Here is a 14802-nt window from a genome sequence, read left to right on the forward strand (position 1 = left end):
CTCTGTGCTATTTTGACTTGCCCTATTCATACCCTTCTCTGTCCAGCTCCACAGTACCCTTGAAAACTAATAGCTGCACACTCAGGGAAGGTGTGAAAACCACCATTCTAGAGCCATTGGAGAGGGCAGAATGGGTTTGAAGCTAAAAAGTATTACTTATAGGGCTTATCTTATTTGAATGGACTCAGAGTTGACTTACTGCAAATAGATATTTTCTCAGGAATTTGTCAAAAACAATTAGTGGTAATTGTGTAGCACTGCAGCTGCCTCAGGCAGCAAAAAGAGTAGTAGTAAACAAGAAGCTGAACAATAAACCTGACAGGAAAAACTAGAGAATGAGATGTACATAGAGAGCTTTGAACAGTTGCAACATCTTCCTGGAAATCTATAAGGTCATGCGCATATGTAAGGCTTTGCTCATGTCCAAGGTTTGTGCCTGTCCAGAAAAGACTTGAGAAGGCTCTAATCTCTTCCTTCCGATTGACCTTGAAGATCTATGCCAGCATGAAGTTAAGACTAAGGCAGAGTTATAAACCGCCTGGGTGCGTGTTGAAGGCATACACCAATGCACACACAGAGCCCTTCAACAAAGGCTGGGAGATTTATTGGTTCAAAGCATTTAAATAAATCTCTATCCAATCATTAGCTGACCACTAAGCTAACTCACCAGAGACTTCAGTGGCTTCAGATGACAAAGAATAGAGACTGTACAGAATTAGTCCACAAAGTCTCTAAACAGCAACAAGAACAACAAACCCTGAGAAAGGAGGGTTCTAATTTCCAAAGTTGTGACATTGCATTATTTAAAATGTTCTCTTTTCAACAAAAAATTACGAGACGTGCAAAAAAATAAGAAAATAATGGCTCATGAACAAGTGAAAAAAAAATCAATGGAAACTGTCCCTGAGGAAGCCCTCAGGGATTTCATTTATGTAAAAATAAAGTTGTAATTTATTTAATTAATAAAAAAGAACCCCTTAAAAATGTGCACTTGGAAAGTACAATAACTGAGATAAAAAATTCACTGTAGGGGCTTAACATCAGATTTGTACTTGGAGAAGATAGAATCAGCAACCTTAAAGACAGATGAATTGAGATTATTCAATCTGAGGAAAAGGAAGAAAAAAATAATTAAGGAAAAGAGCAGAACCTCAGAGACCATGGGATACCATTAAGCATAATAGTACATGCATAGTGGGAGTCCCAGAAGAAGAGAAGAGAGAAGAAAGGACAGAAATAATGTATGAAGAAATGATGGCCAAAAACTTGCCAAATTTGGTGAAGAACATTAATCTGCTCATCCAACAAGTTCGACAAACTCAAAGAGATACGTGCTTAAACACACCACAGTCAAACCGTTGTAAGACAGCAACAGAGAGAGACTCTTGTAAAAAAAAATTAGGGAAAAATTACTTACATTGTACAAGAGATTCTCAAAAAAATTAACAGTTGACTTCTTGTGAGAAACCATGAAGGCCAGAGGCAGGCAGTGGAGTGACATATTCAAAGCACTGAAAAAAAAAAAAAAGAAGACTATCAAATATTCTATATGAAACAAAACTATCTATTTAAAAAACAAGGAGAAATTAAGACAAACTGAGGTAAACAAAAATTTAAAGAATTAATTACTAACAGATCTGCCCTGGAAGAAATAGTAAAGGAAGTCCTTCAGGGTGAAGTGAAAGGACATTAGAGAATAACTAGAATCCACATGAGGAAATAAAGATCACCAATAAAAGCAACTACATGGTTAATATAAGAGACAGTACATATGTATCTTTGTTTTTAACTCCTTTATTCTCTGATTAGATTTTAAAAGCTACTGCATAAAGCAATAATTATAAAACTATGCTGATGGACTTGTATAGAGATATAATTTATGTAACGGTAATAGCACAAAAGAGGAGGAGGGAATGGAGCTATATAAGGCAAAAGTTATTTTATACTATTGAAATTAAATTGATATTAGTCTGAACTGGATCACTCTAAGTTGTTAATTGTAGTCCCCAGGACGACAACTAAGAAAATAACTATAAATATATATCATAAAAGAAACGACAAGGGAATTAAAGTTGAAAGTAAAAAGATGAGATAAGATATATCATGCAAACAGTATAAAATAGAGCTGGAGCAGTTGTATTAATATCAGACAAGATACTTTAAGACAAAAAATGTTAATAGAGATAAGAAGGACGTTTTATTGTGATAGTAGAGTCAACCGATCAAGAAGACATAACAATTACAAATATATAGCCATCTAAAATTAGAACTCCAAAATACATGAAGCAAAACTTAAAGTATCGAATTAGAGAACTCAACAATAGTAGTTGGAGACTTCAACACTCTATTTTCAATGAGGGTAATGCTGGCCTCACAGAATGAATTGGGAAGTATTCCCTCCTCTTTAATTTTTTGGAAGAGTTTGTGATGGGGTAGTGTTAATTCTTTAAATATTTGGTAGAATATTTAGGAAATAGAAGAAACAAGGAAACAGAAGACTTGAACAAGACCATAAATCAACTATATCTAACAGACATTTTCAGAAAACTCTACCCAAGAACAGTAGAGTATATTCTTTTCATGGGCACATGCAATAGTCTCCAGGGGAGGCCATACATTAGACCCCCAAACAAGCCTCAATAAATTTCAAAGAATTGAAATCATACAGAATATGTTTGCTGAACACAATGGAATGAAGTTAGAAATCAATAAGAGAAAGCTGAATAATACATAAATATGTAAAACTTAAACAGCATACTCCCAAATAATCAATGGATTAAAGAGGGAGGGAATCGTAAGGGAAATGAGAAAATACTTTGCGATGAATGAAAACAAAAACACAGTATACCATACCTTATGGAAGGCAGCTAAAATGGTAGGGAAATTAATAGCTTCAAATTCCTATATTAAGAAACAGCAAAGATCTCAAATCCATAACCTAATGTTCAACCTTAAGACTTTGGAAAAAGAAGAGCAAACTAAATCCAACACAAACAGAACAAGAAAATAAGATTACAGAGGAAATAATTGAAATAGAGAATAGAAAAATAATAAAGATAATCAATAAAATAAAAAATTTGTTTGCTGAATAAACAAAATTGACAAACCATTAGCTAGACTGACCAGGAGCATACTTAAATTACTAAAATCAGGAATGAAATAGGGGTCATGAGTACCGACATTACAGAAATAAAACTGATTAGAAGAAAACAGTATAAACAATTCTATGCCAACAAATTAGATAACCTTGATGAAATCGACAAATTCAAATAGAAAAATACCAACTACTGAAACTGACTCATGAAATAGGGAATGCAAATGGACCTGTAACAAATAAAGAGGTTGAATTTGTAACTTAAAAAATATCCCACAAAAAAAATGACCAGGTATGGTTGACTTCACTGGTGAATTCTACCAAATATTTAAAGAATTAACACTATTCCATCACAAACTCTTCTAAAAAATTAAAGAGGAAGGAATACTTTCCAACTCATTCTGTGAGGCCAGCGTTACCCTGATAGAAAAATGAAGGCATCCCATGTTGATGTGTCACAAAACTTAATATTAAGTTGGCAATAATCCCCAAATTGATCTACACGTTCAATTCAATAACGATCAAAATCTCAGCTGCCATTTTTTTCAGAAATTGTCAAGTTGATACTAAAATTCATATGGAAATTCAAGGGACCTAGAATAGCCAGATGGTCTTGAAAAAGAACAATGTTGGAGGACTCACACTTTCCCATTTCAAAACTCATTACAAGGGTATTGTTATCATAACTGTGTGGTACTGGTGTAAAGACAGACATAGAGATCAATGGAATAGAATTAAGAGTCTAGAAATAATCTCTTATTTTATGGTCAAGTTTGTTTTGATAAGAGTGCCAAGACAATGCAATGGAGAAAGAATAGTCTTTTCCATAAATGATGCTGGAATAACTGGATAGACACATGGGAAAGAATGAAGTTGGACCTTTACCTCACAGCATATACAAAAATTTACTCAAAATGGATCAAGGAGCTAAATGTAGGAGCTAAAACTATAAATCTCTCAGAAGAAAAAATAAAGGTATAAACTTCATAACCTTGACTAAGCAGTGGTTTCTTAGATATGACAACAAAAGTACAAACAACAAAAGAAAAGGTAGATAAATTGGATTTCAACAAAATTTTAAACCTTTGTTCTTCAAAGGACACTATAATGGAGGTGAAAAGACAACCCACAGAACGCAAGACAATTTTGCAAATCATCTATCTGATAAGGGACTTTTGTCCAGAGTATATAAAGTACTCTTACAACTCAGCGATAAAGCCAACCCTATTATAAAATGGGCAAAATAATTGAATAGACACTTATCCAAAGAAGATCTATAAATGGCCAATAAGCACAGGTAAAGATTCTAAATATCCTTAGTAATTATGGTAAAACAAAACCACAATGAGATACCACTTCAAACCCACTAGGATTGTGAGTGGTAGCAAGACAGACAATAGGAAATATTGGCGAGGAGGTGGAGAAATTGGAACACTCCTACATTGCTTTTGGTAATATAAAATTGCATAGATGATTTGGAAAACAGTTTTGGCAGTTCCTCAAAAAGTTAAACATAGAGTTCATCCAGCAATTCCATGCCTAGGTATATACCCAAAAGAACTGAAAACAGGTATCCACGCAAAAACTTGTACACAAGTGTTCCTGATTGCATTATTCATGATAGCAAATAAATAGAAACAGTACAGATGCACGGTTAAAATCAATTTGATGAATGGTTAAAAAAATGTGAAATGGCTATACAATGGAACATTATGTGGCAATAAAAAGAAGGATTGATACTCAGTACAACATGGACTAACCTTGAAAACATTATGCTAAGTGAAAGAAGTAAGTCACTGAAGACCACATATTGTGTGATCTTATTTGTATGAAATGTCTAGAGTAGGTAAACCCGTAGAGACAGGAAGTAGATTAGTGGTTGCTTGAATGTAGATAATGGGGAGTGATGCTAATGGGTTTGTGATTTCTTTTGGGGGTGATGAAAATGATCTGGAATTATATAGTGGTGATGATTGCACAACTTTGTGAATATACTAAAAACCACTGAGTTGTACACTTTAAAATGGTGCATTTTATAATATGTAAATAATATTTCAGTTTTAAACATGATGTAATCTTTTAGCCAAAGCTTACTTTGAGGCATCCTTAATACTGTCAAATTTTGAATTTCTTTCTTCATGGATGATGAAGCCTGACTCATTTTAAAAGCCTAGCTGCTGGTAGTAGTAGCTTCCCCCATCTCTGTTTGATAATCTATTCAGATGGTAGTTACTAACCTAATATTTGGTTACCTCTACCTGGAGAAGTGTGAGCAGTGTGACAGTGGCAAGAACTTAGCTGTGGCAGCAAGACAGGTCTGAAGTTGAAACCTAGCTCAGCCATTTACTTCCTGTGTGACCTTGAACAAGTTGCTTAACCTCTGTGAGCATTAGTTTTCTCTCGTTCAAATTAGGGATAATTACATGCACCTAATAAAGTTATTGTGAGGATTAAGCTGTCAGCTAAAGGGCTTGGCACATTTACGTTTCGGGAAATTAATTTTTTCCTTTAAATGTTCCAATATGATAGTTGTCATATTTCCTTTAGAGGCAAACTGATCTTGCCTGGAAAAATTGCCAGAATAATAAAAAATCTCTCTGATTCTTTTTGTAGCAAAAAGTATTTGGGGACAGGAGGTCAGTGAACATATCCATTTTTTCTTATTTATTCTTTTTGATTAGGATATTTTTATTCTCTATGCTGATGTTGAGCTTTTAATTTGCAGTGTTTGCAAAAGTGACTTCCTTAGGCGTGTGCAGTAACTTAATCCTCAGAGGAAAGAAATGCTGTTGTCTGGTGTCCTGTATTGACCCTGAATTTAGTGTCTTTGGTACCAGAAATGCTGGATTAGTTATCCAGTTCTCTTAGGAAGGGGAATGTATTTTTAACTAAAAAATATTAATATGGGTGCATTTGTTTTTCCAGGCTTTCAATATGTTCTCTTTAATTCAGATATCATTTGAGGATATTCTTCCAGTTTCTGGTGAGAAGTTGGGAACTTTAAAATAGTAGTTATTAGAATTTGAAGGAACAGTAAAGGCTATTTAGCTTAATTTACCTTTCTTTGGTATATGAAGAAATTGAAATCCAGGGAGGAGAAGTGACTTGCCCAGTCACCTCCCCAGTAAGTGGCAGAACTGGCACTAGAACAGTAGAAAGTTGGGATGGGGAAGAAGGGGTAATGTTTATTATCTACTGTGTGTTGGCACTCTACATTTACTTTGTAATTTAGTCCTTACAATAACACTCTCGGGTATATCATCATGCCTATTTGACAAGTTAGGCAACTGAAGCTCAAAGGGGTCAAGTCACTTATCAAAAGTCACATAGCAAGAAGATGATAGAATGAAGCTGCAAATCCAGGTCTCTCTCTCTCTAAAGATCATGCTCCTTCTATTTTTCTTTCTTGTCCCCTAAACTAGAATCCTCCTTATCTATTACTCCATCTAATGTTCTTTTAAACATATCACATGCCGTTCTTATCTACAGTCCCACAAAAGCTCTTCAGGTACCTGAGGAAAAACAAAACTAGAATGCAGAGAGATAGATTTAGGCTTAGTATTAGGGACAGAGTTTTTAATAGAGACATTCTGAAAGTGAGGTATGGCCTGCTCCAGGAGAGAGTGAGCCCCTGTCATTTAAGGTGACTACCATTTCTGAGCATATGGGGACTGAGGGGTTTCCTGGAATGTGGGCTTTCAGTTTTATAACTGTGATAGTCCTTGGCACACCAAGACAAGTTGGTTACTACTACTATCACTAGAGATGTGTGAGCTGGAGCTGGATGGCTGCTAATGGTGGATGTCGCCCAGGGTTTGAAGCATCGCGTGAAGATTTGGATAAGACCATCTGAGTCTCTTCTGTTACTGTGGAACAAGGTGTTTATCTTGTTGTTTTTGTTTTTGGACTTAACGTGTAAATTCTGATAAAATTGGGTCAGAGAGCTGGTGGTTAAATATAATAAGAATAAAACAAAAAGGAACAAGAGAGTAGCTGGGTCTTACTGCTTTCTGTGCTACTAGAACATAGTTTTATTGTTATTGTCATTTTGTTTTGTTCATTTATTTTTATTTTATTTCAATATAAGAACATACTTTCAGGGAATTAAGCTATATTTCCTAATTCAACCTCTGGGTATTCACCCCTGCAATTGTATTGTGTTACACCAACCAAGTTTTCTGACACTTAGCAGGTTAATTGGGTTTAATTGGTCTGGGAAGGGATGTAGCATTGATATTTAAGCTCCTCAGATGATTCTAATGTGTAGCCAGTGTTGAGTATCACTGCCTTAGACCCAAAAAGGAGCAGAACTAACATTTATTGAATGGCTACCATGTGTACTGGGAGCTGTGCATGTATTATCTTATTTAATCATCAAACAACCCTGTGAGATAGGAATTATTATTTGTAGGTAGGCAAAGTGGGTCTCAGTGAGTTTGAGTAACTTGCCAAAGGTAGAGAGTTAGTAAGTCAAATGTGCTTTTTACTCAACCACAGTGCTTCTAAAACCAAGAAAAATGACACTTAACATTTTACAAAACCTATGGGTAACCTATTATTTCATTCTATCTCCATAACCACTCTGAAGTAACAATTAGTAATATCCTTATTTTACAGATGAGGAAATTGAGGCATGGAAGGGCTAAATTGAGAGAAATTTGTGTAGGTTGTTGAATTGTGTGGAGCAGGGATCGAAACTTAGGTCTTAGGATTCTAGTGCTGCTTTTCTTTACACAGCAAAGCCATTGCCCTTCCCATAATCTTTTTGCTTGTCTATGAAATGAGAGAAATCCCAGATACTCCTAAGGGTGACTGTGATGACTAAATGAAATATTAGCTATGAAAGAACTCTTACACAACTACAGGACAACTCCCCTGATGAATATAGATGCATAAATTCTCAAAAAAATACTAGCAAACAGAATTAAGCAGCATATTAAATGGATCATCCACAGTGATCAAGTGGGATTCATCCCTGGGATGCCAGGATAGTTCAACATATGCAAATCAATAAATGTGAAACATTACATTAATAGAATAAAAGATAAAAATCATATGATTCTCTCAATAGATACAGAAAAAGCATTTGACAAAATTTAACATCTATTCATGATAAAAACTCTCAGCAAATTAGTTATAGAAGGAATGTACCTCAACATGATCAAGGCCATATATGAGAAGCCCACAGCTAGTATCATACTCAATGGTGAGCGGTTGAAAACTTTTCCTCTAAGATCAGGAAGAAGACATGGGTGCCTACTCTCACCACTCCTATTCAACAAAGTACTGAAAGTCCTAGACAGAACAATCAGGCAAGAAAAAGAAATAAAAGGCATCAGAATTGGAAAGGCAGAAGTAAAATTGTTTCTATTTGCAGATGACATGATTTTATATGTAAAAAAATTCTAAAGACTCCACCAAAAACTGTTAGATTTAATCAATGAATTCAGTAAAGTTACAGGGTACAAAATCAACATACAAAAATCAGCGTTTCTAGTGTTTCTATACACTAACAATGAATTATCTGAAAAAAATAAAGAAAATTATCCCATTTACAATAACATCAAATACGACAGAATGCTTAGGAATAAATTTAACAAGGAGATGAAAGAGCTCTACAGTGAAAATTACAAGGCATTATGAAATAAATTGAAGAAGACACAAATAAATGGAAAGATATCCCGTGTTCACGGATTGGAAGAATTAATATTGTTAAAATGTCCATACCACGTAAAGCCCCCTATAGATTAAATGCAATCCCTATCAAGACAATATAAGAACATACTTTTGGGTAATTAAGCTCTATTTCCTGATATGTCATTTTTACAGAAGTAGAAAAAACAATCCAAAAGTTCATAGAAGCACAAAAGACCCCAAACAGCCAAAGCAATCCTGAGAAAAAAGAACAAAGCTGAAGGCATCACACTTCCTGATTTCAAACTATATTATAAGGCTACAGTAATCAAAAGAGTATGATCCTGGCATAAAAGCAGACACATAGACCAGTGGAACCAAATGGAGAGCCCAGAAATAAACCCATGCATATACAGTCAACTAATATTTGACAAGGGAGCCAAGAATACTCAATGGAGAAAAGATAGTCTCTTCAATAAATGGTGCTGAGAAAATTGGATATTCACATGTGAAAGAATGAAACTCGATTCCTATCTTACACCACTTACAAAAAGTAAATCAACGTGGATTAAAGACTTAAATGTAAGACCTGAAACCATAAGACTCCTCGAAGAAAACAACGGGAAAAAGCTTCTTGACATGGGTCTTGCAGTGATAGTTTGGATGTGACACCCAAACACAAGCAACAAAGTAAAAAATCCACAAGTGGGTCTACATCAAACTAAAAAGCTTCTGCACAGTGAAATAAATGATCAATAAAATGAAAAGACAACCTATAGAACAGGAGAAAATATTTGCAAATAATATATGTGATTAGGGTTAATATCCAAAATTTATAAAGAGCTCATACGAGTCAATAGCAAAAAAACAAATAATCCAATTAAAAAATGGACAAAAGGCCTGAATAAACATTTTTTCAAAAAAGATATTGAGTTAGCCAACAGGTACATGACAAGGTACTCAGCATCACTAATCGTCAGGGAAATGCAAATAAAAACCATGATGAGACATCACCTCACGCCTGTTAGAATGGCTATCATCAAAAGGACAGGATATAAATGTTGGTGAGGATGTGGAGAAAAGGGAACCCTTGTGCACTGTTAATAGGAATGTAAATTGGTACAGTTACTGTGGAAAACAGTATGGAGGTTCCTCAAAAAATTAAAACTAGAAAACTACCTTAAGATCCATTTCCTGGTATATATCTGAAGGAAACAAAATCACTGTGTTGAAGAGATATCCACACCCCCATATTCATGGAAGCATTGTCTATACTATTCAACACATGGAAACAGCCTAAGTGTTCATTGACAGATGAATGGATAAAGAGAATGTGGTGTGTGTGTGTGTGTGTGTGTGTATGCAATGGAATACTATTCAGGCATAAAAAGAAGGAAATCCTGCCATTTGTGACAAAGTGGATGGACCTTGAGGGCATTATGCTAAGTGAAATAAGTCAGAGAAGGACAAATACTGTATAATCTCACTCTATGTGGAATCAAAAAAACAAACTCATAGAAAAATAAATCAGATTTGTGATTGCCAGAGGCAGGAGTAGGGGGTGGGGCAATTGGGTGAAGGTAGTCAGAAGATACAAGCTTCCAGTTAGAAGATAAATAAGTACTGGGGATGTAATGTACAACATGATGACTATCGTTAACACTGCTGTATGGTATATTTGAAAGTTGCTAAGAGAGGAGATCCTAAAAGTTCTCATCACAAAGGAAACAAAAATTGGTAACTATATGAGGTGATGGATGATAACTAAACTTATGGTGGTATTCATTTTGCAATATATATAAGTCAAGTCATTATGCTGTACACCTTAAACTTATACAGTGCTGTATGTCATTTATATCTGAATAAAACTGGAGGGGGAAAAAAAACCTCTTGGGTAGACGGATTGGCCAAAAAAAAAAAAAAAGAAAAGGAAACATTCAACAGGCACTGAACACATTATCTTGTTGGCCTTAGATTTGATGCTTTCCTCTAGTGGCCATGCGGGCTTGGGGCACTGGTCCCTACCTCCTGTCGCATAGACATCTGCCCTCTTGCCTTTCAAGTATATGATTAATTTGGTTTATCTTTTATTCTATTTTTCCAGCTGAATCCTTCAAGGAATTTGCCGAATTGCTCAATGAAGTAGAAAATGAGAGGATGATGATGGTAGGTCACTGACACTGGGCCTGGAGCCGAGATCAAGGCTGATATTGGGGATTTTTCCTGTCCTCATTGGTTGGATTGATGCTCTGCTGTTTTGGTTTCTGTTTCATTGCTGCCTGGTACTGTAAAGACAGGAAATAGATCTGGTTATTGTATCTGAAGCTCCCACCCTGAGAATTTAGCATTAAATGGAGAGAAATTAGTGTGAAATCCTATCCCTGTTCATTTCAGTGAGAAAGGATTTCACAGGACGTTAAACTGGGCTGTAACATGTTGACAAAAATTGTGGTCTTTTAGTGTTCTTAAACTAATTATCTATTTATTTATGTGTTTCTCTGCTTCCAGAAATAATAATATGGGCTTTATTTTTATTTATATTTGACATATGATTGTTTTATTTAAAATCTATATGAAGACTTTTTTCCTTACATTTAAAGTCTAATTTAAAAATTAATAGACTTTAATATTTAGAACAGTTTTAGTTTTACAGAAAAATTGAGTGGAAAGGACAGAGAGATTTCATATACTCCCTCTCTTCCTCGCCCCTCTCCATACACAGTTTCTCCTGTTATTAACATCTTGCAAATGTGATACATTTGTTCCAATTAATGAGCATTGGCACAATATTGACACAATATTAATTAAAGTCCATAATTTACATTAGGGTTTACTCTTTATGTTGAACATTCTATGGATTTTGACAAACATATAATGACATGTCTGCACCGTTATAGTATCATCACACAGAGTATTTTCACAGCCCTAAGCAGCCTCTGTTCTCAATTTATTCATCCCTCCCTCCCTCCCCTACATCTGAACCCCTGGCAAGCACCGATCTTTCTTTTTACTGTGTTTTGCCTCTTCTAGAATGTCATATAGTTGGAGCCATACAGTATGTAGCCTTTTTTGATTGGCTTCTTTGTGTTAGCAATATGCATTTAAAGTTCCTTCATGTCTTTTCATGGCTTGATAGCTCATTTCTTTTTATCATTGAATAATATACATATTTGTTATATATATCATATATAATATGTATTATAATACATATATTCCATTATATGGATGTATCATGGTTTGTTTGTCCATTCACTTATTGAAGGACACCTTGGTTGCTCCCACATTTTGGCAATTATGAATAAAACTGCTATAAACATTAGTGTGCAGATTTTTGTGTAGATGTAAGTTTTCAACTCTTTTGAGTAAATTCCAAGGAGTACAATTACTGGGCTGTATGATAAGAGTATGTCTAGTTTTGTAAGAAACTGCCAAACTGTCTTCCAAAGTGACTGTACCATTTTGCGTTCCTACCAGCAGTGAATGAGAGTTCTTGTTGCTCCACATCCTCACCAGCATTTGTAGTTGTCTGCGTTTTGGATTTTACTAATTTTAACAGGTGTGTAGTGGTATCTTATTGCTGTTGTTATTTGCATTTTCCTGATGACATATGATGTGGAACATCTTCTCATATGCTTATTTGCCATCTGTAGATCATTTTCGGTGAGGTGTCAGCTCAGATCTTTTGCCCACTTTTTAATTGGGTGGTTTGTTTTCTTATTGTTGAGCTTTAAGAGTTCTTTGTATATTTTGGATGCAAAGTCCTTTATTGGAAATGTATTTTGCAAAGATTTTCTCCCAGTCCGTGGTTTGTCTTTTCATTTTTTAACAGTGTCTTTTGCAGAGCAGAAGTTTTTAATTTTAATGAAGTCCAGTTTATCAATTATTTCTTTCATGAATCATGGATTTGTTGCTGTATCTAAAAAGTCATCACCAAACCCAAGGTCACCTAGACTTTCTCCTATGTTATCTTCTAGGAGTTTTATAATTTTGTGTTATATATTTAGGTCTATGACCTCTTTTGAGCTAATTCTTGAGAAAAGTGTAAAGTCTGTGTCTAGTCTCATTTTTTGCATGTGGATGTCCATTTGTTGAAAAGACTGTCCTTTCTCCATTGAATTACCTTTGCTCCTTTGTCAGAGATCAATTGGCTATATTTGTGTGGATCTATTATCTGGACTCTCTATTCTGTTCCATTGATCTATTTGTCTCTTCTTTCACTAATACTACACTGTCTTGATTACAGTAGCTTTGTAGTAAGTCTTGAAGTTAGGTATGAACTTTAGAATCAGTTTGTCAATATTCGCAAAATAAATTGTGGGGATTTTGATTGGGATTGCATTGAATCTATTGAGCAAGTTGGGACAAACTGACTTAAAAATATTGAGTCTTCTTATTTGTGAACATGGGTTATCTCTCTATTTATTTAAATCTTCTTTGATTTCTTTCATCAGAGTTTTATAGTTTCCTCATATAGATCTTATACATATTTTATTAGATTTATTCCTAAGTATTTCACTTTTTTGTGAACTTTATTTTAACAGTTCAAGAAATAATCTTTTTGTGTGGTCCCTAGACCTGCAGCACCAGTGTCACCTGGGAAATTGTTAGAAATACAGGTCCTTGGCCCCACCCCAGACATATTTGGGACTTAAATGTGAAAGTACATATGTTGGTCAATATTTATTTTTATTAGGAGCGTGAGGGTAAAGTGGGAACTTTGTAGAGGACAACAAAGAGGTCTATCTTCACTTTCTCTTATAGGATGACTTCCTATTGGCAGCTCAGTTTTGTTAAGCTCATTTCTTCCAATAGTAAGAGTTCTTTAATCTGTAATCACTCTTCCTTTTCAACAATGTGGTACTGGCTTCTCAGAATACTGCTACCATTTCATCTAGGGCCCTAGAAAAGCAGGATTGAAGGCAGGGCTTAGAGGTCAGGAAATTAGAGATTTAGGCTTTAGTAATTGCTGTGCCACTAACTTACTTGGCTTCAGACTAATCACTTTATTTTGCTGTCTCTCTTTCTTTATATGTAAAATGAGGAAAGTAATCCCCATCTCCCAAGGTGGTTGTAACTACTCCAAATGATATAATGATCATGGAAGTGTTTTATAAATAACAAAACCACTGATTATATGTGTTGTTTCTAGTTATCTTTTGTTGCCCCCAAGATTCTGCTTGTGGAAATTTGACTTGAGAATTTCCTTAGTTTAAGAGATTTGCTTCTAAGGATTCTAAGGAGAGACCAGTATGGGTAGTTTCCCTGGAGCCTGGTAGATGGCCCACTAGCTAATCCACACTCTACTAAATGTTTTCTTCTGCCCAAAGAGTTTGTGGACGGACTGCTGCCAATGTTGATCTCAAAGGCATTTGCCCCCATTTCGTTCACATACCATTAGAAAGCTCAGCTGTACTTCTCTTCAGCCTTAGTTGTTTCTTGATCTCCTTTACTTACCCAATTACAAGCTCTAAAATATTGAAGTAGGATTCATCTTTTGAGATGTTGTTTTTCTCATCCTTCTCGCTGGCAGTTTTCCATGGGACTGACTCATTTTCTTCTGTCTTTAATTATGTTATGCCCTTTTGTCCCCACAACTCTTCAAACAAGTATTGAATGTTGGCTCCCCATTTACTATTTAATTACAGGAATGCTGTGAAGGTTAGGATCAATGAGGGCCTTTCACAACATGCCAGGAATTCATTGCTTGACTGCACTTCTCCCATTTCCTGGAACTGTGGTAAAAGGACTCCTGTACCCCAATATGGGTAATCTGGGAGGTGTTAAACAGCTTTTTATCCTTTCTATAAGAAGCCAAAAGAAGCTTTAGAAGAACGGGAAAGAAGTTCACAGCCCTAGCATTGTGGCATGTGCAAATGTCTAGTCATTCTCATAAATGAATTTAAATTGTGGAAGAAACTATGGAGGGAAGAAATTAAGAGTAGCATCCCAGCTGTGATTTCTTAAACAGTACCCTGGGGGAGGTTGTAGTACCTCGGAAGGTCGCCTTTAAAAGTCTGGGTAACAGGCTTCCTGTATAGTTAAGGATAAGAGGCTTGCCTAGATACCTTTCTGAC

The 14802-nt window shown here is 35.3% G+C and overlaps 1 protein-coding gene across 4 annotated transcripts in view; it reads left to right on the forward strand.

The window, feature by feature from the left end:
- OPHN1 (oligophrenin 1) overlaps nt 1–14802 on the forward strand; it is a 581757-nt gene that overhangs the window by 201705 nt on the left and 365250 nt on the right. For all 4 annotated transcript variants that reach the window (XM_087427121.1, XM_004439895.3, XM_087427120.1 and 1 more), the window contains one exon: nt 10833–10894. In XM_087427121.1, the coding sequence (XP_087283247.1) occupies nt 10833–10894 (62 nt within the window). The remainder of the gene's footprint in view (nt 1–10832; nt 10895–14802) is intronic.

This window comes from Ceratotherium simum, chromosome X, assembly GCF_057802395.1.
Source record: "Ceratotherium simum simum isolate JZ-2026a chromosome X, ASM5780239v1, whole genome shotgun sequence".
NCBI classification, from domain to species: domain Eukaryota; kingdom Metazoa; phylum Chordata; class Mammalia; order Perissodactyla; family Rhinocerotidae; genus Ceratotherium; species Ceratotherium simum.